This window comes from Chrysemys picta, chromosome 10 (genome assembly GCF_011386835.1).
Source record: "Chrysemys picta bellii isolate R12L10 chromosome 10, ASM1138683v2, whole genome shotgun sequence".
NCBI classification, from domain to species: Eukaryota; Metazoa; Chordata; order Testudines; family Emydidae; genus Chrysemys; species Chrysemys picta.
This window is the reverse complement of record NC_088800.1, coordinates 85,772,176-85,796,868: the sequence shown is the minus strand read 5'-3', so window position 1 is coordinate 85,796,868 and position 24,693 is coordinate 85,772,176. Positions and strand designations below refer to the sequence as shown.

Sequence of the window (24,693 nt, the reverse complement as noted above, 5' to 3'; positions counted from 1 at the left end):
TTGCCATCTTTTCAAGCCATGAGCAGTACTAGGGCAGAGGAGGCACTCCCGTTCAGCAAGGATTGCTGATGCCATAAATCTTTTCTAGGATATAAACAGGCAGGCTTGTAACCTTCAAGTTATGCTCACAGCTAGTCTATGTAGCCACACGTTCCTGGCACGCTTTCCCCTCTTCCCATCCCAACTCCTACCTTTAGTTTCTTCCAGGGACATTATCTTGATTCAGATTGTAAATCCTTCAGGGAAGCCACCATCTCTCCCTTTGTTTATACAGCCCCTAGCACAACAGCTCGGATCCTGAGTGAGGCCTCTAGACTCTCCTAAGTGCACTGACAGAGCTGAGCACGGATCCAGGATTGGACTAGCAGGAATGCTGCAGGCCCAACAGAGCTATTTTTCTCAGAGCTCATGGGGGGAATCTTGTACAGTGCTCACTGTGTATGTGCTTTAAGATTATTAATCAGACACTTCAATAAGCTGCTGTTCAAACAGCAGAGCAGGGCAGAAATGACAAGAATGTAACTAGAGCCAGCAGTGATCAATGGCTGTTATTGGATAGCTGTTTGGTGTCCTCGAAAAGGAGTTGGGGAGGGCATCTCAAAAGATATTGACACAACATAAGCCATCACCACATTTTGTTCTAACTGGCTCTCCTGCAGGCAGCCCCGAGACAGCCACCAGGGAACGAACAGATGATAGAGACTGAACTCCTGTTTTATTTCTAAGCGAGAATCCCTCCAAACCAGGGTTCAAGTCCATTGCAGGGAGGAGCATTGTGAAAGCTTGCCCTGATGCTGCCCATGGTGCCCCTGTTCGGTAGATAGAGGACATCAGGTTCTGGAACAGTTGATACAGCACTTGTCATTGGCGCTACATTTACTTGAAGTGGAAGAATTCAAGATGAAAGACACACTGGCCCACTACTTGATCTTGGAGATATCAGCAGACAGCCCTGTGACGTTGCACTCTATATGATTTTATAAAAATATGCTAATAAGTGAATATAATGTAACTAGGATATGCTTCATGCAAAAGGTCTCTTGTAAGGTATCATTACAAAGCTTATAATCTACTGAGTGTGATCATCCTATTTCTATAAATGTATCACTTGTATCTAAAAGGAGAAATATGAAATATAACTCTGAGGGCCTATTGTAATTATGCAACGTGTAGGCAATTAATGGTGGTTTGGAATCTTGATGGCTCCCATCAACCAGGACAATTGACTGTGGATGGCTCTGTTTGCAGGCAAGCCTCCCTGTGAGTCAGGCTGGGAGGAATGAAGGCTTGGGGGTCTTACAGTGACATGTGATCATGTCACCTGAACTGGAATCCATCTTTAACCTGGTGCTTTTCCAGTTAGGAGGGGTGGGAACCCAGAGGGACAAAGTATTCCCACCTTATGCAAAAGATATATAAAGGGGTGGAACAGAACAAAGAGGGAGAGAGGAGCCATCATGAGGAATCCCCTAGCTACCCCCAGAGCTGGAACAAGGGCTGGACCAGGGGTAAGGATTGTGCCCAGACTAGGAAGGCATCCAGTCTGTAAAAGAAACGTATTGAAACATTTCTCAGGGTGAGCTTTTACCTGTATTTAGTTGTATTACTATATTAGGTTTAGATTTGCGTGTTTTATTTTATTTTACTTGGTAATTCACTTTGTTCTGCCTGTCACTATTTGGAACCACTTAAATCCTACTTTCTGTAGTTAATAAAATCACTTTTTACTTATTAATTAACCCAGAGTATGTATTAATACCTGGGGAGGCAAACAGCTGTGCATATCTCTCTATCAGTGTTATAGAGGGCGAACAATTTATGAGTTTACCCTGTATAAGCTTTATAGAGGGTAAAACAGATTTATTTGGGTTTAGACCCCATTGGGTTTGAGTGTTAAAGACAGGAACACTTCTGTAAGCTGCTTTCAGTCAAGCCTGCAGCATTGGGGCAAGTAATTCAGACCCTGAGTCTCTGCTGGAGCAGACAGGCGTGTCTGGTTCAGCAAGACAGGGTGCTGGGGTCCCGAGCTGGCAGGGAAAGCAGGGGCAGTAGTAGTCTTAGCACAGCAGGTGGCAGCTCCCAAGGGGGTTTCTGTGATCTAACCCGTCACAAGCCCATCTGCCACAATCATAAGTGAGCCAAGGTAGGTGAGGTAATATCTTTTATTGGACTGACAGATGAGCTTTGAAGCCACCTAGAGCTCTTCTAGATGTATAATGTACAGAGTGGGTCTAACATATATATGTTACCCATCTTTGTCAAATTTGGCCCTGTGCTCACGTTAGGATGCACGACATAGTGGAGGTGGGGGAATGGGACCACGGGAAGAATTCAATTCTAAGTAATAGAAGCACAGAGGCTGCAGCCCATTGCTCTTGACTGAACGGCCCCGGCCCCCAGGCAGCAGAAGGGGCCCGTGAGCCAGCAGACAAGAGGGAGGACACTGGATGGCAAAGGACAAAAAGCGTACCAGGCTCTTTGGGGGTAGTCCTCCTGCACAAGAAGAGACTTAGGTGAAGAAGATGGGAAAATCAAGGCTAAATCCTCCTTTCTAGTCCCCATGCACACGGAGGTCAGCACAAAGGGTCAGGGCTGTTGTAGACACAGCTTGCTCGTGCCTGTTGATAGACAGGCACACTTAAGCCAAAAGCATGTAATGGGTACGGGGATAAGCATGCCATGAAGATCAGTATCTAGGGAGCAAACAGAGGCAAGCTCCTCTCGTGTATGCAGGGGGCCCTCCGTCTCGCTTTTTCCTTTCAGGGAAGGGAATGTAAATAATACAGACATTCAGCGAGCAAGGCATTAACGACTTATGGCCTTTATACCTTGCGATTAAAGAAAATAGCTTGACGCAGACAGCAGCAGAGGAAACTGTAATCGCCAATTACTTCAGCAGCTCTGTACTGGCAGAGTGAAAAGTACAAGCACGGGGACCTATGCAGTGGCTGTTTCCCTGAACCACAATTTTATCTTTCAAGTCACATAATAAGTGTAAGATTCTAAAAAGGGATGGGCAGGGGGGGAGGGAACAGTTAATATACAGTGAGTAGGGTAACTATTGTGTAGCCAAGTATTATGCACTAGGAAAAAGTAGTGTAGGATATTAAGACAACTGCATCTGTTTGCACCCATTACTAGAGGTAATGCTGAAGTGTCTGGTGAGATGAAAGTCAAAGTGTCTAAATATTAGATATTCCCATTATGAATAAGACATTAGACAGGTTATAATAGACATTTATTACCCTTCTTGAAGGCAAGTTGCAAGACTCAATTTCAGGTAGCTTTTTTTGGAGGGCGGGGGACTAGTGTGAAGACACAGCTGGAGCTCTGCATCTTCCACTCCATTTCTCACCTTTGCCATCACTGCTGGACTACAAAGCAAGACCTTTCCACTTTCAAAGTCCTGCTGAATACAGCCAGTTTTCCTGAACACAGCTGAGCAAGAGTCAGTGAGAAATTGAGTAAAATGGCAGCCACCTCGCTACAGCCTGAACCCGGAGAAGGCCCAGAGGATACCTTTTCACAAAAATAAATAAACCTGAATGGAAGAAAAATACCCTCCATCATCAGCTGTGAACACCACAACATAACATCCACTACTGCAGCCCACGGCACAGCTTACACATCTTCCCTTCACAAACGCATTTCACATACATCCCGAGAGACACACAGGAGAAGTAAAACGACCAAGGAGACAGTGCTCTCCCCTTTAAACAAAGGGAGTGGATGTTTTAAACAGGAGTTCTTGACATTCAAAAACAGTCTCATACCAAGTCCCTGAAAAAGGGAGAAAAAAGTCTCATAACGGAACGATTGCTCACAAAGGCAGTAGAGATTTATGAAAACAATTACAAGCCAACAAGAAAGGGTCAGCATCAGCAACACTGCACTGGTCACTTTCTTTTCATTGGCGCTGTTATGAGGATGAGCAGCCTGGAGTCCTCACATGCACAGTCTCATGGTTTGCGTGAGCTCCCCTCCAGCAGTAGGTGGCAGCTTTGGCTTCTGTGCCCCCGGCTTCTTTGAATTGAATACTTTAAAATGTGATGTTTGAAAGACCTATTTGAAAAGAAAGTGAAAGGAGAATATATTTCTATGCCAACCATACTCACTACTATTAGAACAGCTATTGGGAGGAAAGGGATGTTTATAACAAGTGTCTGGGATCTAAGGAGCATAGGGGGCAAGGTAAACGGTCAATATTGCAACCAAAGAGAAATTAAACATCAGTGATTTAAATAATATGTTGAAATGAATTCCCACGTTCTCCAGACACCATAATCTTTTATTCCCTCCAGTACTGCATTTTAAGGGCCATAGAACGTGAAAAGCAAGACACAGCATGGGTGATAGTGGGCAGCAATGGAACAAAGCAGAAAGATTCTAGCCCCTCTCCATATAGTTTCTAGCATAGCCGCCACTCTATTAACAAACAGGAAGAAGCCCAGGAAAAAGGCACAGAACCAATTTATAGGATTAGAAGGATTGATTTGTGAGGAAAGAGTAAAAGAATCCAGTAGCCTGGCTAAGAGAAAGCCACATGGCAAGTCTGCAAATATTTGAAGGGTTTAAACCAATTTGAAGGAAAGTGAGGATTTACCTCGGGTAGAACAAACGTGGAGCTGGGAGGTAAGGACTCAGGGCAAGAACAGGAAAGTACAGGTTCAGGGTAAGAAACAGGCCACTTTCTGACAATGGGAGCCATCAGTCTGCTCCACAAAGGAAAGGATGGAAGTCTCACTGCTCGAGGCCTTACAATCAGGTAGGACAAAGAACCAGTACATTTATATTAGGATTAGCCAATGGAGATAACAAATAAGTCTGGTCTCTCTGCACTTCTTGGATATGCTGTACCATTCAGTCCCTGCACATACAGCTCCAGCTGATAACAAGAGGCCCTGTGAACGAAGGGCAGCCTATCACTCTAATCAGAGTGAAGCACAGCAGAGAGATAACACTAGCCAATATTACTGGAGAGAGGTGAACTTTTTGTGCTGAGCTCCTCAAGATATAATTCTACATGGTCATCAACTTCTCATCAATGGGGAACCATGCATCCCTGCACCTTACACACAAAGGTTGTAGGCTCTGCTTAGCAGACAGCATAGGCCAGCAGCTCTTACGCTGCAGCAAAGGAGAGCTTTAGATCTAGCTTCATCAGCCAGATCAACTATTCCACACCCAGCCTGGCTAGGATATATGGGAAACCCTTTGGAAGAGTTTTCTCCCACTAAGAGTTAATGACGAAGAGCATGAAGGAAGATTACTTTAGAATCTTACTCTTTTGCACCTAATGGACAATTGGGAATAACGGATTCCCTGCCATTTTTTCTTGGGTTACGCAGCTGGAGAAGCTTTTGGGGAATATTCAAACTATCAAGCAGCCTATGAAATTCTGCAGTAGAGTAGTTCTAACTAGAACTAGTCAGAAAACCATTTTCCCATTCTGCAAAAATATGAGCTTTTGACAATGTTTCCCATTCTGCATCAAGACAAACCAGAGACCTTTGGAATTTTTTTTTGTAAAAAACTGGAGGAGACACACACCCACCCCAGACTAGCCAACAGCCCAGTGGTTAGGATATTCACCTGATTCAGAGCAGGGACATGAACCCAGGTTTCCTACTTTCCAGGCAAGTGCCCTAGTCACTGGGCTATTCAGGGGTGGGTTGGTCTCCCTCTCTCTTTTTGATATATTCCCGCAATAAGTGTTGGTTTCAACATATTGGCATTTTCTGATAAACTATGTCAAAAAGACTAAGCTAATGAAGAGAGAGAGCGCATTTCAGTGCTGTCAAGTCACTATGAAACCAGACTGTTTATTCATTTATACGGCACTCTAAGTGCGCAGGACTTTGGAACCCACTTTATTAGCTCTGACACCCATCACAAGCTGGCAATTGCCATAAAGCTTATTTAAGGTCTCTAATTTAAAAACCCTAACCCTGATCTACTTGGATGGATTTCCTGGGGGGGGGGACACGGGGGGGGGGGGGGGGGGGGAAGACGACACAGATTGAGTGTCTGTACAAACCCTTGGAGGGTGTGGAGCAAGAGGCACTTGTCTAGTCACCATCAGGTAGGTGCCCACTGCCATACAAGGGTAGAGAAGCTGCCCCCAGGTCCTGCTGCTGGAGACTCCAGTGATAGATCTGACGTATGCAGGCAGCCTTGCCAAGCTTTAAACAGACACCCTAAAACTTAAAGAAACATTACCCAGATTACAGCTATCTTTTGTAGCCCAGCAGATGCAGTAATGCTGCATGAGTTGTTCAAGGAGTTCCTTTTCGTCGAGGAATTCGAGTCCCTCTATTCTGCAGGGAAATAGAAATGATGGTTTAAAACTGAATCTTCCTTGTGCATTTTGTAACACGTCTCTTTATTCCCCAGAAGTGAGCAGTTTCTGTAGTAAAAGTTTTCTTTTTGGTATACGAATATGTACAAAAGGGGAAATGCCAGTGCTCCGAGCCTTTGCTCAGGACGGAACGTACAGCAGCCAGGGATGCCTGATCTCACTGTTTAAAGGGAAGGTTTCTTAAGGTCCCAAGTAAGTTGTGCAATAACTACCAACGTGCATCCCTAAGTGTGATTTTTTATATACTACCCTTGCCCCCTCCCCTCCCTTCTAACTGCTGGGATTCAGTGTACCAATGCTAAATCATGCATCTTTATAGTACGATACATATTTTTTATTCATCTCTTTTGCTAAAGTACATGTGACATCAGGTTTGTGGTGACGTAATACTATAGACTGATGAAAGGAACCTATATCCTGATGAATGATTCTAGGCTATCATTTCAGACTATACTCCCATCAAAGCCACAATATTTACTCATTGCCATTGTCCAGAAAAAGGGGAAGTTTCATTGCTTTGCAGTAGAGTTTTTCTGAATGCCATCATGGCTCCCAATAACCACCTTCCTGTGTCAGCAAGTGACTGGCCACACTCCCAAATCTTATGGATGAGATGTGTATAATTATTTATATTACCATAGTGCACACACCATGTCAGTAAACACTGTAAAATCATTCAGGATAAAAGATGCTGTAGAAATAAAAGGCATTATTCTCCTCACTGAAGGTCAGAGAACTGGGGTAGCTTTTTCACGGGCACCTGGGACAGACAAAAGGAACTGAACAGTCAACGTTTTTTACCATGTTAGAAGGTAAGGAAGAAATGTTTTACACTTCAGTAACAGATTGAGAAAACACAACCTGGTCACCCAGATTTGGACCGCATACGATTTACAATCTCATTGTTTGGGAAATCTCCATATGTGAATGTTTATTTTGATCAAAATAATCTAGTTGGCCAGCTCAAACTGCAGCTGACAACTGACGTCTAAATGGCCTGCAATTCTGATTAAACATTGAGCAAGTTACTTAGATAAGTTTTTAAATGTCTCGTTCTTTTTCACATTAAGGACTTAAACTGATATCTCTGATTGTGGAGATGGCCTCATGCCCAGAAAGCTTATTTCATGAATAATCCAACGGTAGTGAATGGCAATGGCTCACTTTGGGAAGGAAAGCGCAGATGAAAATCTACTTTATAAAAGCAAACGTATAAAATAGATCACTTTGCCACTCAGCAGGGAAATGGCACCGCTGGGTGGGGGCATGGCAGATGTTTAACAGCCAGCAGCAACACTATGTAACCGTTTCTGTCAACCGAAGGATAGATACAACTCTATCAGTTCAAACTGTAGGTAGAATGCAATTGCCCAACTGGAGTTTATCGAGGACGCAAGACACCCGCAGTTTATGCTCCATGGGCTAGACTCTGCCCTTAGATCTGAGCAAGGCAAAGTGCGTAAGCACCATCAACCCACTGTGACCCAGACACTCCCCTCCACATTGCAAGTCCTCTCCTGCTTCATTACTCATGAGATGCAGCTATGTATTGTTGGCTTATTAGCAGCAGTATCCACCCTGCCCTGGCTCAGCTACCTTACCCAGCCAGCAGGGGGAATGGAACAGAGGCTGACCATTCCCCACCCACTTGCTCCAGAGAGGGAGGAAGCAGACACAAACCCTTGATTACTCTACAGGTCTGAATCAAAGATCTGGGTAAGGGGAGTTCTGACTCCCTGGTGTGAGCATGTAGAATGAGTCACAAGCTAGCCCTACGTACTTCTAGCTCACCCATCACTGCAGTGGCTTAGGCCCTTACAAGGAATGCCAAAGGAACTTTAATTCCTGTACTCAGCATTCCTACAGGTCCTACACTTACCATTTAAAGCGCAAAAAGTCCCTTTTTTGCACTAAAGCCACAGGAGCGGCTACACTTGTTAATGACTTTTTGCGGTCAAACTCAGAAGTTTCATCGCAAAAAGAAAACCCATCTTCACGAGAGGCATATAGCTCTTACCACTGTTCTTTTTGCACTGCTGTGAAAGTGAAGACACGTTCTACCAGCGTAAACTCCTTTTGGCCTCCAAAGGATATTCCACAGTTCCAAAAGTGACCACTCTGGCCAGCATCTCCGCTACTCTGATGCATAGGACGTCCGCCCTTCCCCCTGTAAGCCCCGGGAAGTTTAAAGCTCCCTTTCCCTTTGTTTGTAGATGTGGCGGGGAAAGCAGCCAGACAGCAGGAGGTTTTAAAAAAAAAAATGCCCCAGAAGAAACAAGGAAGTAATGGGGTTCCTGAGACATGAAGCAGGGCAGCACGGGGCACTGAGCAGGGACCCCAAATGCCTTCCGCTCACGCCTCCCTTCCCGCAAGACCTACAGCACTGCTCTCATCAGTGATGGAAGTGCTGGTAGCGTAAACACTCTCCAAGGCCTGAGGAATTGAGTGAGCACACAAACCAGTGCTTTACTTTCACTGGTTCCCTATCACCGGTGAAACTTATAGCGCAAAAACTCTAAGTGTAGACATACCCTTAGATAAACCTCGCTTAGCTCAAGAGATACAAGGAGAGCTCAGGAAGGTGGTGCTATGTATTACAGATGCCAAACAAGTGATTGAGATGAGCTATGGTGGAAACATTTAAAGGGGAGTTCTGCCTACAAGCAAGCAGTTAGCAGTACCTTTTGACATCAGCCTGTGGCAAGTAGCTGTAGACTTTCATCATATCAATGGCATTTGCAGTTTCCCAGCCATTTAACAGTAACCGCTCCCTCTGTAAAACGAAGGGAAAGTGAAGTGCTCAGAGAACTTGAGAAGGAAAGTGAAGGAAAGGCAAGTGCCCAGTCTTTTCCTTAGCATTTGCTAGGAGGGCTATTTGCATTAAGACAGGAGACCTACTCTCTGACACTGCAAGTATCGGATGAAAAAAATCGCTTCTGATGAATGGAAATTAAGATTCCTAATAAGCCTCAAATTGAGGGTAAGATTTTTTGCTTTTCTCAAAAAACAGTCACTTTTTCACTCGCTGGATACAGGAGATGAACGATGTCTATGAAACAGAGAGGGGTAATTCCTAATGACGATGATGACCGGGAATAGAAAGTATTTATATTGGCAGAGGCAGGTTAGGGCGCACACAGCGGCTATTCATTGGTCTGGGTCTTAACTGCCATATCTGGAGAAGATAAAGCTTCCCATTAGATTGATTGTTAAGTATCAACGAGACTCACTGCTCTGTGGGGGCTGGACTCACCTGAGAGTCTAAGGATTTGCAGGCTTCCACTCCAGCCAGGCTGCACTGTCTTCTCTGCAAATTCTCAATCATGATCTGCCCAAATCTATCAGCCATGTTCACCTTGGAAAGGAGGTGACAAAAGGTGTCATTTCTCACTCTGAAAGGGGATTTAGCTACAGTGGAAACTGGTCACTCAGATGAGTCAAAACCCTCCGATTAGCCCCAGAAGTTTCACAGCACAGGCAGTGCAAGCTTTTCACGTGTTTTCCTGCCAGCATGCCTCAGCTCTCACTCCGCGTGTCCACGGCCACGTCAAATCCTTGGCCCCTCAATCACGACGGCCATCAAGGGGACCAGTTTAATGTACATGGGGTGGTGGTTTTCCTTCTGTGGGTAACTGAGCATTGACAACTGGACTGGAGGCCTGCCAATGCTGTTCACAGACCAATTAAAACTAACAGAGCCATGACTTCTGGTTGCTCCCAACTTGGTTTAGATTCAGATCAATAACTTACAAGGTGGAAGGTTCATTACTACGTCCCAAAAGGCAGCTTTTCACTTTCACACAGAACGGCTCAGCGAAGGCTGATGCAATGTTTGCTCCATTTTCAATGGTGCCAAAGGAGTGATACTATAAAATGTAATAAGCTTATATAACATCACTCAGTGCCATTTCATTGAATTGTGCCATCTGTAACCCATCATCTTAGTTTCTTTCCAAAATCGGATTAATCCAGATTTTAAAAAAGTCTCAGTTGTTTTATTTCAGAGAAACTATTTTGGTACAAAATGACACAAATCAGCCATTCACCAGAACATGCATTTGTAGCTATTTGTTACCCAATACCTGAGGTCAGTCCCATAGCCTCCCCTGCATTGGAGGTATTTAAGAATAAGTTAGACCAACACCTGTCAGGGATGGTCTAGGTACACATACTCCTACCTCATGCAGGGGGATAGATGAGACAGACCTTGAGATCCCTTCCAGCCCTACCATTTCTAGAATTCTAACCCAAAAGCCAGCTAAATCCTGAATTTGCAGAGTTCTGATTAGAAAAGACTACAAAGTTGTAATCTATCATCATTTTACATGCAAAATTCCCACTGCTCTCAGAGTTTTCTATGCAAATAATGCAGCAGTGAAAAGCTACATCTTTTTCCTTTTACCTGCTCATAGTTTATAACCATAGCCGTCTGAAAAGTGTTCGCTGCCCACTTTAGAAGACTTGCGGACTGCTCAGGGGTCATATAAACCAGCACACACTCTGCTATCAGGAGCGTAGGCAATCTTTAAAAAACAAAGGGGGGGGGGGGGAGAAGAGAGAAAGAAAAGATCAAACTGTTTCTACTATATATCATTCAAGAATGGTGAGCAACAGACAAGTGCTTTCACATGCACATGTGAACCAGTTAGGGACACTCCACATCTCAATGAAACAGATATTCATTGAGGACTGAATCATTTTACCATGCAAAGGCTAGGATTGGGTCTCCAGCCTTTCCAGGTGATACTAGGAATGCAAGGTTACTTGTACAGGAATTGTAAACTTTTCTATTCCAGTGGTTTCCTAATCTTTTCTATACCATGACCCCACATTACAACAGAAAAAGAGGTACAAGGCCCCTTTCCCATCTAGCCATAATGAAAGGGAGGTGTCACGAGCCCCTGTTCATGACTACTAGGTTCTGTTCTTTACCCTGGCCTGTCCCTTCCCCAGTAGCAAACCAGGTATTGGCAAGAGCTTGTCCCCTCTTCATCCTGCAATTTTGTCTTGATCAGCAAAGGCAATATGGATACTTCACTTTCACTATCACATCTGGAATCTTAATTCTCCTTTGCCATAGGAGGAGCTGGAGGCTGTGTATATTCTGTGGAGATGTGGACTTCAATGGATCTTGAAGTCTGTTTCTGAGGAGCACATGCTCCCTGCTCTACTCCTTTCACGCAGCAAAAGTATCTCTCTGCACGTAATATTTAAGAGGGGAACATTTTAAGGACAGCCACATACAGACGAGTATCAGCAAAAAGGCCTTGATAGTACTAGATCACGATTTGCTAGCTATGATTCAGCTATCGCTTCTCTTTTCCCCTCCATCCACACTGAGAAATGCAAATATCGACATGAGTAATTCTGCCTACAAGTAAGAAGTTTGCTTTTTGATACCGTCATCACCAGAAACAAAAGTAATTTCACAAGGAGTTGTGTAGATAAGCAGGGACAGTGCTTTTAAGATGAAAGTGCAAAAATCTAAATGAAAGCTTAATACATCCTGACTATCCCACCTGCCTTTTCCCTACTAGCGATGCTCTGTTTCTCTCTCAGATTTGGAAAGGGCATCTATCACTTTGGAAATGGCATCCATCAAAGCTCTCTGGGCTCGAGCATGGAAACTTAAGTGCATAGTTTATGAGCAACAAAATCCCAGATTCTACCTCCAGGATAGAGTTCTTGACAGATTCTCCCATTCCCCACCTCAGGAAAAAAATAAAAATAGTCTTAGGAAATAGATTGACCTTACAAAGAGGCATAGAAAACAAGCTGCATGAGTAAACACCCGGAAGAGTAATTCCGTGTATGTTAGAGTCTTTATTCTATCAAGTACTGTCGCTGGGTTCCAGACTCTCCTGGACAGTGTCCTCTGACAGTTCACCGATATAAGGAGCATATAGTGATTTAGTCACTAATCATTAACCATACGCAACGAATCCAGCTTCTAAAAGAGGCCATTCAGAATGGCAACAGTTGGGCAATGTGTCAGTGTTCTTATTTTAATCAAGTGATATTTATAATCCCAGGTATTATAAACGAACTACACATACTTACAGAGCTGATCTATGATCTAGTGGATTTTCCTCTAAGAGGTTTGATGTTCTCATGGAGGAAGAGTGTGAATCTTGCAGAAACGGGCTGAAGACGAGGACTATCCTGATTAGGACTTGGAAATATGCAGGCAATGACTGCACCAGCAGCCTGCTCAGTGAAGCTACACAGTATCTGCACAATTCCTTCTGCTCAAAGGATTCAGAACAAGGTAACCATGGAAATGGCATAATAAAAACTGGAGGCGGTTACCGTACTCCCAAAACAGATTTTACTTTCTCCAGTACATTTCCACAAACCTTTGAAACAGATTATCTTACTGTGTATCCATGTTAAATTTCTTTAGTTTTTCCTCCAGCTCTGCTGCCTCTCGAAGATCTGCTGCAAGTATAGCATATCGGCTGGAATCTAGGCTGTGAGCATCTGCAATTTTAAGATTAATGGTTAAGTTCTTGATAAGCAAAAGGGATGTTGCAATTACTGGAGTATTTTTAACAAAGGAAGACACGAGCAACTTGAGATCCAAAGTCTGACCTGTTGTATATTAAAAAGAAATAAACAGAGTCTGAAAAGCTTCTGTAGTAACGGAATACTGTATATGCAGGATATTGATATTTACAGATTGCAATGCATTACTATCAGATGTTCTCTTGCTAGTATCGCCACTAATGCAGGTAGATGACCCTGATTGTTGCCATTGGTTTAGGGTGTGGAGAAGAGAAGCGAAACAAAAGAGAAGGATAGCACGCTGCTCCTTAAGGAAAAATAAAGCTTTGCCTAAAGGCCTGATTTATTTGTAAGACCTCCTAGCATTTCCCCATACACTCTGATTTATTAATGAATAATTAAATTTTAATTCCATATAAATTAGCAGGGTAACCACCATTATGATGTAATAAGGATTAGCACATTACTGGATAGCAGACAGAGGACCGGAGTTCTGAATGTTTCTGGTTTTAGGTCATAAGAACAGCCACACTGGGTCAGACCAAAGGTCCATCTAGCCCAGTATCCTGTCTTCTGACAGTGGCCAATGCCAGGTGCTTCAGAGGGAATGAACAGAACAGGTAACCATCAAGTGATCCATCCCCTGTCACCCACTCCCAGCTTCAACCATTTTATCTAGGGATTATGTTAATGACTATGTTAATTTAGTGTTCAAAGATTAAGTGACTGAAAGAAGGTATTCTTTGGGGCAGAGATGCTTCATAAAGCTGAGCTCTCAGGAAACAGCTTTTGAGCAATACAAAGAGATAAAGCCATGGTAGTCAAAGTTAAGATACACACGGATGTTCCTCTATGCTGGCATTAGATAGACAGTATAAGAAAGCCAGTAGTAGCATTATCGTGACTGGTAGCAAAAGGAATCCCATGTCCAGAGTAGCCAACCGATTTAGATTCTCAGTCTAGTCTCCAAATGAAGGACTTTCATCAAACCAAATTCTCAGTTTAAATGTAGACTCTTGAAAACTGCCTGAGGGCAAAAGGGCAGAAGTCATATTTTGAAGGACTTCACACATAAAGTTAGATTGCCCAAGCAACTGGTTTATGCCCTACTTTGAACTCAAAAACTGTGATTATACTATAAAACCGCTAGGCCAAAATGGCACGTTCATTTCCCCCTCCGAGCACTAGCAGTAAAATCAGTAAACAATGGAAAAAACCCCAAGTGAGATTCAAACGGCCTTGCAGCATTCAGTCTATATACATCTGCAATAGCGATCACTAGCTTTGGCATGGTTCCATTTGGAAGCCTGTAACACCATTGCAGACAAACATCATTACTGAATGTTAATGCAAGACCAGGTGTCAAAAGCTAGGTAAAGAGAGAGCAGCCAAGTGAATGAAGAGACAGGAAGAACAGGGTTTTCCATTTCAGAAAAAGTAGTAATTGAGAAGCAATTTATTAAACGCAATAAGTACTTCAGACACTGTAACTGGCATAAACCTGCCTAGCTCTCAAGCGACCAGCGCTCCAAACTGTCACCAGCAAAATAAAACAGCTCTATCTCCAACAGTTTCTGAACAAAGATACAAGCACAGAAAGTTCACTCAAAGTTACAGGAGAGAAGATAAAGTTGGGCAGAGTAAATGATTGACCATTTTGAGTCAACTTTTTATGCCCATTTACTCTGTAATAGCAGCTCTATTTCCCTCACCCATTCATTCCTGTTATTATACCAGGCCCACAAAAGTGGTATTCAAGGGCCAGGTGATGCAAGCAGAATTCCAGATGGCCGAGCAAAAAGCAGGGAAGGAATACTGAGTTAAACCGTCCTATCCACACAGGATATAGCAAAATACATCATCATCCAATTAGCAACTAAGTTAAATACAACTTCTGTTTCACACTTCATCAACCTGAATAATCTACACTAGTAAATTAAGTTTGTTCTTGGCTGTAATAAAAAATGCAAGGCTTGAGAGGATGTTGTGATGGGCACAGCATCTGGCTTTTAATACTGGCTGTCTAGGTGTCTATAATCTACAAGCAAAGACAACTGAGCTCCCTTAGTTCAAACTATGGCACAAGTGCACGTACATACGGCATGCAAACCGATGCATGTGTCATATCACTAACATGACATTTTCAAGCAATAGCACCTTTAAATATCACAATAATTCTTACATGCACACCCACAAAACTTGTATGTGGCACTTCTACTTGTTAAGGAATCCTGGAGAAATAAAGTGTAAGGGGGTAAGTGAATCTGTTCTGAAAAGTGTGAGTAGACAAAAGAGCATTAGGAAAAGTCTCTAAAAAGCAAGCAAAAGTTTTTAAACCACCATCTCTCTGAAATTCCTTGTAGGATTTTCCCCAAGATCTCTACAAAAATTCTAACTTTGGAAGAGATATGCCATGTAAATTTTAAGAAGAATTAGTCCGGTTTTAGTAAAACTAATAGTGAAGGTATATGATAAAAATCAAGCTTAAACCCTTTTAAATGGACAGATTAACATCCTTCTGTAATTATATACTGGAAACTTACCCAAGGCAAGGTAAGGGGGCTATATTGTTTATATTGCTCTGAGCTCTGAGGCCAAAAGTCAAAGTCAGGCTATAAACAGCTGCGGAAAACATCACAAACTGGCATTGCGCTTTGCCACCACATGGCAATGTTATTATATTACTGAACATCCCATTTAGAGAGCTCCAGATTTACAGTTCATACTAGTGAAGCAGAACAAATCTGAACACATTTTAGCATAACACACAGCAACCTGTAGCGCAGCACAAAAAGAAAAAACAAACAGCATCTTGGCACTGCGGTCATATTGTCTTGACTGGTCTGAGTCCTGGGATTCATGAACAGAAAGTTTAGTCAAGTGAAGTTGACTCCAGCTCTCTTTAATGCAAGGAACTTCCACTGCTTCTGCTTTCACTATCTGCCTTGCTCCTCCAAAGGTCTCACGTCACAATAACCTTCCCCTTGGGAAGAAGAGCTCACAGTTGCCCAGAAGTTTGACAAGCAGGCTCCTTCCACCAGCCAAGGAGTGTGGCTTGAGAGCTTTCTCCCCCGACGCTGGGCCAGAGAGCTGCAACCCTGAACGAATCTCCCCCACGGCACACAGTGGAGAGGTGGGCAAGAACAAAAGGTGATTGAGAAATTGAAGGAATAAGGCTGCCTGTTTCAGGCCCTGCTTGTGAATATTTCCAAGTTGGGAAAAGCATGCACTCTTCCCCTCCAAAAGCTGAAATATTTCTTTGGAAGAGGCTTTTATTTTCTGTGGATCACTTTTCAATAGACCTGCCACACACCGTTATTAGGAAGATTGGGACAGACAACTAAGCACATGGCTCTTTTAGTATCTTACGTTGGCAACCAAAACAGATGAAAGAGTTCGCTGTATGCAACTAGAAGATGAAGCAGTTGGGCTTTAAAGTGAAAAAGTCACCGTCTAAGATTGAGGGGTTTATTTAAGCTTCAGCATTTTCACTGGTAGAAATATGCAACTAACTTTGGGCTTTGACCCATCCTGGTCTGTTAGCGGACTACAATAGCTTATGTGCTGTTTCCCCCGTTTTCTCCCACTCCCATTTTCTTTTGCAAGGACATTTATTGATTTGTGCCTCTATGTGTTCAATTTTGAAACAACTGTAACAGTTGTGTTTCAGTTCCATGCAATCTGAGTAAGATACACACATCCAACCATAGCAAAGCTTCAGAGTAGTTTGTATTAAATAATTTATACCTTTGCAATGTGTATCCTTCCCCTGAAAGTGGGTTTCTTTTACTCAGTTTCCCCCAGTATGTTTACCTATGGGGCGATGGCTGGAGGCTTGAGTTCTGTATAATTATTTAAGAAAAGAAAATAATCAATACTCTAGCCTCTCCGTTTACTGAAGGATGAGAAAATGCAGCACTTTCCAGGACAGTCACAATGAATAGCTTACTCCCATCAGCAATGTGACAAATGAAGAGGAGTACCATCTGAAATACCACAAGGGGAATGAACCATGGAAATCAATACCTACATCACACATTTTTGTGAATCCATGCATCCAGAACACAAACATCTGAGGGGATAAAGAAAGAGCCCCCTGGATAAAGTATAACAAGACTAAGACTTGAAGAATTTGGTCCCAAACATTGGCTACAACTGAGTGAACAGATTTTAAGAATGAAAAGTAACCCAGTTCTCTTGCTGTCATACAATCACAGGACCCTCCCCAATGAAAGATATGCAGATTAGACAGCAAGGATTCAACATCTGAAGACCTCTGCATTTGGTAATGAACAAATGGAGATATCCCATCTCCTAGAACTGGAAGGGACCTTGAAAGGTCATCGAGTCCAGCCCCCTGCCTTCACTAGCAGGACCATGTACTGATTTTGCCCCAGATCCCCAAGTGGCCCCCTCAAGGATTGAACTCACAACCCTGGGTTTAGCAGGCCAATGCTCAAACCACTGAGCTATCTGCAAAAACACATTGACGGGCCCTACCATCCGAGAATGGACTATGCAGATTGACTTCATTGTACAGTTCAGATGGTAGATACAGATAAAGGACTTGTGTAATTAAGGAGACAAAAGAAGATGTGCAGGGATAACACCGGGAAGATTTTTTTATACAAGCTACTGTACGCGTGATTCTTTATACAGGTCTGTCGCATCTTACGCGCAATTAACATGCGCAAATTCAGCTTTACGCAGTCAGCAAAAAAAAAAAAAAAAGAGAGAGAAAAATAACAATTTAAATACTGTACCTGTAGTGCGGGCGATTCCGCCCGCCATTACACTCAATGTAATTTTGACTATACACAGTTTTCGCTTTATGCGCTGACCGCAGAATGTAGCCCCAGGGTAAGATGAGACAGACCTGTAGTCTTCCCTTCCCAAGAATCAGAAGAAAGCATAATCAGTAAATAATTACAACGTAAAGAAAAAAATACTGTGAGAGAATGCCAAGGCCCATTGGAGAGAAGACTTTTTAACATGAATAGCCTCCCTTCTCTCACCCCTCCCTTCACACAATGCTTAAAACATTAAAACCCTGCCCACATACTGAAGTGAAGAGATTAAAAAAGACAGTGCATTACTGATTTACTTAAAATGACTCACCTATTAGAAAAGACTCCCCAGAATGGGATTCCATAATTGGTTTTGACAGGGGAGGTTTTGATCTGTGGGAGAGGGGGGGAAAAAGTGTCAGTAAGCAGTTAACTGGTTTACATGATGTTATTTTTCATTACACTAAAGCATCTCTGCCCTCTAGTGGTAACAGAGGCATCTACAGTTAAACTTACCATTAGACGTATTTACTAAAGATTGGTTCTATAACTAAAAGGTGAACAAGAAACTACGAGCTCCACTAAGAAAAGGAATGTACTGAGCTCTGGGCACTCTTAAGCTTTGGAACAAGTCTTTCATGTCACGTATACTCTCTAAATTCCCTATGAACTTCAATTTACTAATCATAGTTGCTCTTTCTACATCAAAATCACTCCCCCATGGTAGCCGGCCTCAGCATAGAAGTCTGAGGATTTTCCATCTCCTTCTAAGATTTTAGGGGGGGAAAAAATGCAGCGCTTAGCATCCCTAGAGACCCCTCTTCTGTTCTGCAATCAGAAGTAAAGCCTGCTTTGCTTCAGAAGTTTCTGTATACCATAGAACCCTCATTAGTTTGTAATAGTGACTGGGTAACCTAAAGTATAATCTGTATATATAACTAAGTCTTGATAGTAAGAGATCTCACTACAGTACCTCTTATTTTTAGGACTCCCAAACTGTGCTATCCTTTACAACAGTTGTTTTCAAACTTTTTAGGCTGCATACCACTTTCCAAATAATGTAGTCTACCACATACCCCCATCTGAGATGGAAATCTAATCATATTGTCATAATATACCTAAGTCTTACTAAATAAAATGCATTGCCCACTGTTATAGGATTTTTCTCATGTACCCCATTTTGAAAGCCACAGCTTAATAATGAGACAGAACCTGATCTTAGATAATGTACAGTTTAAATAGACTACATACATAGAGAGGTGGGGATAGAGGACTATTTTACATTTTTCAGTTATATTTTTACCCTATCATTTTTTATTTATTTATTTTAAAAGGCACACAACTGGAAATCTAATCAGTTTAACAAAGAGTGAATTTCAATTTGTTTCAGGCATCATACCAGCCATGAATCTTCCTATTAATTTCTGTAGGATTTAAAAGTAGAAAAATACCTTGTAGTCACATTTTCCTGTCCCTGCTCTGTTGTTCATGTGGTTCTTTAACAAGGAGACAGTGACACTGACTATACGCGAAACGTTAACTAACTACAAAAAGTAAACTGAAAAAAATAGAATTTTTTTTTCTCCAATCTCTTCCAGGTGTTACTTGTAACGATTGTGAGCCAAAAATGTTCAGAGAGATGTGTAGTTTTTAAGCCGATAGTGTCTTCAACTCTTTGCTAATGACGGCCCCTTCATATAGATTTCAATATTAAAGCTTTGCTGAGAAGCAAATAGACTGGCAGTTAGTACATGTGGTTTGGGATTAGTGAGGTTCTGCTGTATTATTATTATTATTATTATTATTTTTTAGAAGAAATTATGTTCAGCTCTGTATAGCTAAACATGAAGCAACACACACACTTACTTGATGTTATATATTTTTCTTGCTACTATCATTGGAAAATCCACTTCAAAATATTTTTTAGGGAGAAGATTTTCATCCTGGAAAAAAAATCAGAGCAAGAGTCCAACCTTAGGGGATATTCACGCTTCACACAGAGAGAATGGGGGACTTGGTTTAGTTTCACAGTTTTGTTTCATGTTATAGTAGAGTTTCCAGGTCTTCATACTTTAATGCTTTGGGTTTTTTTTTTTAAATAAATGAACTAAAAATTAAGAAACAATATACCACCCAATAATAAAGAAACAAACGTTTAAGATATTCAAGTAATCTGGACACACAGTATGGTTTGGCAACCAACATACTGGAAACTGAATTGCAATATACTGTCACGACATAGTATACAACAGCCGGTTGCAGAAAAAGAAAACTTCACCTATGGCGTTCACTCAGTGTATGCCTCCAAGGAAGGAAAGAGGAACATTGCACAGGGATGTATTAGTCAACTGCTCACAAATATGTACCTGCTATGTGGCCAAACTGCTGCATCTCTCAAAAAATCCACCCAAAGGGTTAGTTTTAGTCCACGTTCTAGAGGACAGTTGTGTGTGCAGTCCACAACTTGCACTCATGCTGGCAATCTCAAAGAGAATCAGAGCTCAATACTCCCAAAAGCACGAACTGGGGAATCCCACCAGACCCAAGTTTAGGCACAAAACCAGGACAGCATGGGAAAGCTTGTCCTGTCCCACTCCCTATATGGTTGTTCTTCTGGGGATAGCTATGTATTGCTAGCTCCAGGGCTGTCAATCTTGCAACCTTCTGAACGCTATATTAACAAAGAGTTGTGTTAACTACCAAGGAGAACATGGACAATTATTCTTAACTGGGTCTCTTTTTCTATATTACACCTGCTGGTCACGAGGAACAGAAGGGGGTGTAGCACAAGGATATAATTAAAGGCACCACTCTTAGTTTTGTTAAACCTTGGTAACAGTATTTCAACATGGTTTTAGCATGAGTGCAGACAGGGTAAAGGCCTCAATGCTTAATTATTTTTTTTTTTTAAATCCAATTTATCTGGATGACTATAACACAATGGTTTACGGTCCTGCTAAATAAACTTAGTTTTTTCAGGCTGTCTTCCAGCAATCCATTTACATTGATAGGACCTGATCCTGCAAAATGCTAAACACCCTTACCTCTTATAAAAACGAGGAAGGACGAGAGTTTGCTTTTATATAGAATCTTACCATAAAATTTGTCATTTAGAATCTTTCAAAGAATAATTCATAGTAGTATTTAGGACACCCAGAGATGGTGCCAAGTATCATGTTGCACTTGCTCTCTCTTGATTCTGGATTTAGACCCTTAAATACGAGCAAGGATGGAAGTATTATAGATGACACTATAGCTATAAGGAATAGAGAACTAGGATGTTTCCAAACAGCCACTAGAGGTCACCTTTGTGCCAAGCACTCCTACATGACACTGGATTGACTGGTCAATAATTTGTTTCTTATGAGAAAATAGGAGAGTTTCAGATATGTACAAACCCTTCCTTTTGCTCATGTCATGATTCTGAGTGATCATCACCTTTAATCTCCAGAACATGGTATCCAAACCGGCACCAAGATTTATGATTTGACAGTTGCATTCTGTCTCCTTTAAAAAAGCCTTAAGTAGCTGACTGACTCCATGGACACGAGCGTAGTATCCTGCAGAAGAAAATGCGTTAAAAAAACCCAGACAACTATAACCATTAGATACTCCCCTATGGGATATGTATATTCTATGTTTTGGGGTTTTTTTTAAATTAAGATTACTAACAGAGCTCCACACCTGAGGAACTGGAAATTTCAGTTTAAAAAGAGTTCAAACTGAGTCATCTTTGCAGATTAATTCTGGGAGATGTACAAACTATATAGCTGCTTTTATTATTCTCATGTGGAGAGTATTACTGCCCTGTGCTTTGAGGTCATGGGTCACATCCCTGGTCTTTGGTTGCTTTATGTAGTACACTAGATGTTAAGTGGGACACGCATGAACACACGGTTTACAATACTAAAGACGGAATGTGACAGAATATTAGAAAGTAACGTTCCAAGAGCGAGGGTCCAGTGTGCAATCACTACACTGGGGAGATGTACCTATTACATGATTCCCACATACATTCTAGGATATCCAGTATATGGAAGCTCTATCTTCTGTTGTTCAAAAACTCCACATGTTCAGAGTATCTTTGCATGTCTTTGTTTAAGTTCACATGCTAACTTGCCTCTATTAATTTCAGGTGCTTTCCTTTCTTTTGCCTGTCTCACAAAATATTGGATGTAAGGATCCTTCCAGTAGCCGATACTTACAGCAAATCTGACAAGGGCATGGGGTGGAGGAGGAAAAAAAAAAAGAAGAGGAGGATTAGCAAATAGAGCCATCAGGGTTTACTGATGAAGACTTTACCGAGACAGACAAGCTAAAAAGCTGTCCTGAGACTGTCTTCCAAAGAGATATGCTTGAGTGAGAGACTTAAAATGCCACTGAACTCCCGAGACCGTTCAAACACATACAGATTACATAAAGTAATTCTAACTAGAAAAAGACAGCTGTTACTATTGTAACATTTTAAATGTATTTCTCCCCATGCATTTGAAGAACTTCACAGAGAGGAAAAGCAAAGTTCAGGTACCACCTACAAAATAATTTGAAGAACTTCAGTCCAAAGATTTCTTCCATGAGGCCCAATAGACAGCTCAACTACATTGTCTGTGTTAAATTCCAAGGACAGCACATCACATGGATTATAATTCCACACATCAACCTAATCTCTAATGGGTATGTGGCTTGTATGCACTTATACCAAATTGGAGCCTCCAAGTGCTACCTTAACACTAACAACAATAATACCGCCCCCGAACCTCTTCACAATTAACTCTCAGAACTAATCGTCAGCATGTTGTCTCCACAACACTGACCATAATGACATCAATGAGGGCAAAACTAGAGGTACTGAAAGATTAGACTACAGTAAAAGATTTATAAGTCACTTGAAAAGACTGTCCAGAGACACCAAACATTACTAAACGGTGTCAGACTTCCATTGCAAGTATGACGCACATTCTCTTCACCATATGGCTTTATATATAATCTCTACAAAGTCAGGATGTTTTTTCAAGCCCTGCTCTTAAATGTCTGTCCAAAACGTATCAAGGGAATAAGTGTACTAAGTAAAATTAAAAATAAGTGTGCCACCCTGCCTGGACCCTCCATCCAGGGTGCTATATTTAACTCTAAGTCCTGTCAATCAACTTTCTATGTAATTGTTTAGAACAGTGGTTTTCAACCTGCGAGGGGTCTGCAGACTATGTCTACGATTTCCAAAGGGGTACGCACCTTCAGGGGAAGGAGTTTTGTAGGGGTCCACAAATGAAGAGAGGTTGAAAACCACTGGTTTATAATGTAATTTACTACATCCCTTTTACTCGGAAAACCAACCAGCGAAAACAAAAAACGCCTTAAGCCTTCTGGACTCACTCCTCCTCTTCTTCTTTTCTTTTCTAAATAGACCTTGGTGAATTTCCTTTCCTTCTTTTGCCACCTACTCTCTTTCCTCATTTATACATATATAGGGGAGAGGGGCTGAAGCCCTCCGAAGCCCCCAAGTTACCCGCACCTTTACGCCATACATCTTCTGTGAGTGCAGACTCCAACAGTCTCTCCTGTAGCCCCCCGTCCCGTTGCCGACCATGCAGTGCAGGGACTGAAGGCCTTTAGCAGCTCTCACGGCACCTGGCCGGCAGATGTCAGGTGCCCCCAAGGCCGGGGCAGCCTCGCTGCATCCCCTGCCCGGCTAGTTCCCCCACGCCTGGGGGGAGGGGTCTCCCCAGCCAGCTTCTCCACCCCCGGGCCCTTCCCCCACCCCCAGCGCCCCTCTCTGCCCCCCTCCCCCCGGCTCCGGCCCCGCGGCCCGGCCCCCGCGACACCCCCCGCCCCGGTACCGTTTACAGATGGACGCGTCCTCGCAGGTGCCCCTCACCGCCTCGTCCGCCTCCTCGGAGCCGGCAAAGCACAGGGTGTCCCGCACGGCGGTCGCCATGGGAGGGGGTCAGCGGGGGGGAGGCCCAGACAGGGGCATGGAGCTGGGAACTGCGAAGGGGCTCGCAAACCTCCGCGCAGACTTCCGCCCCTACACGCTAGCCCCCGCCCATTGGGCCTTCCCGCCGCCCATTGGCCGGTGGCTAGCAGCCACATGACGAAGGGAGCTGCTGTTGGTCAGTTGTACTGCCAACTCAAATTCGATCCAATAAGAACGTGGGAAAGCTAACAAGCGCCGCCCATTAAAGGTCAGCGCGCCGCAGGGGCTTCTGGGAGATGTAGTCCTAGCTGCTCACAAACGTTAAATAATAGTATTTAATTAATAGCAGGACTGACCGGCCTCATCCTCCAAAAGCCAGCCCACAAGAGAGGAAAAATCAGTTTTCTCTAAGTGCTTACACTTCTGCAAACTTTATGTGATCAGCACTGCTGGTCAGTATTACAGACTGATCCCACTAAAGCTTTATGTTGCAGAATCCTTTTTACCTCCCTAGGGCATGGTTTCCTTATACTGTCATAGAAGAATATCAGGGTTGGAAGGGACCTTAGGAGATCATCTAGTCCAACCCCCTGCTCAAAGCAGGACCAATTCCCAATTAAATCATCCAAGAGATTTTTTGCCCCATATCCCTAAATGGCCCTCTCAAGGATTGAACTCACAACCTGGGGTTTAGCAGGCCAATGCTCAAACCACTGAGCTATCCCTCCCCCCTAAAACTATATATAAGTAACTTCAATTGATTACAAGTGACTTTGTGCTGGGAATCTATCTACACTTCACATCAATGGGATTTACTTGGGGGACAGTACAGTCTCTAAATTTTAAAAAATTACCTGTCTGTTCACAATTCACTTGGTATTTGGGCTTCAAAGTGGTCCAGTGAATAAGGCACTGGAATGGGAATAAGGAGACCTGGTCTATTCCAGTATTGCTCCTGACCTGCAGGGTAACTTGAGCAAGCCACTTCCCACTCTGTTTCCACTTACACCTTTTGTGTTTCTTGTTGTTAGATTGTAAACCCTCGTACTACAGTAAGGAGCACAATGGTGCCCTGGTCTCAGCTGGTGCCTCTAAACACTACTGTAACACAAATAATAAAATATTAATGT

General features: G+C 42.7%; 1 protein-coding gene across 5 annotated transcripts; it reads right to left on the bottom strand.

Moving 5' to 3' along the window:
- Positions 1–3,225: 3,225 nt before the first annotated feature.
- On the bottom strand, positions 3,226–23,754 carry LCMT1 (leucine carboxyl methyltransferase 1). Of its 5 annotated transcripts, none has more exons than XR_010591232.1 (11): positions 23,525–23,754; positions 21,770–21,861; positions 21,088–21,209; positions 19,516–19,592; positions 17,981–18,042; positions 12,736–12,838; positions 10,761–10,881; positions 9,612–9,713; positions 9,040–9,131; positions 6,038–6,317; positions 3,226–4,062 (listed from the first exon to the last, which is right to left on the bottom strand). XR_010591232.1 is itself a non-coding variant. In XM_065560296.1 (11 exons), exons 1-11 carry the CDS (start codon positions 23,737–23,739, stop codon positions 4,040–4,042), a joined length of 1,107 nt encoding a protein of 368 aa, XP_065416368.1. In that variant the 5' UTR covers positions 23,740–23,754; the 3' UTR covers positions 3,226–4,039. The 5 variants fall into 5 exon arrangements, 2 of the variants coding, with proteins under 2 accessions (XP_065416368.1, XP_065416369.1); XR_010591233.1 differs by having other exon boundaries at positions 23,487–23,712; XM_065560296.1 differs by having other exon boundaries at positions 6,220–6,317.
- Between the last annotated feature and the right edge of the window lie 939 nt (positions 23,755–24,693).

Excerpts from the sequence above, each read along its gene's own strand:
- LCMT1 (XM_065560296.1), bottom strand. The coding sequence starts at position 23,739 with ATGTGGCTGCTAGCCACCGGCCAATGGGCGGCGGGAAGGCCCAATGGG. Across the intron at positions 21,862-23,524 it reads CCGAGGAGGCGGACGAGGCG|ATTTGCTGTAAGTATCGGCT; the intron begins GTGAGGGGCACC and ends TGCCCTTGTCAG. Across the intron at positions 9,714-10,760 it reads TGGTTATAAACTATGAGCAG|GTGAACATGGCTGATAGATT; the intron begins GTAAAAGGAAAA and ends CTCCTTTCCAAG.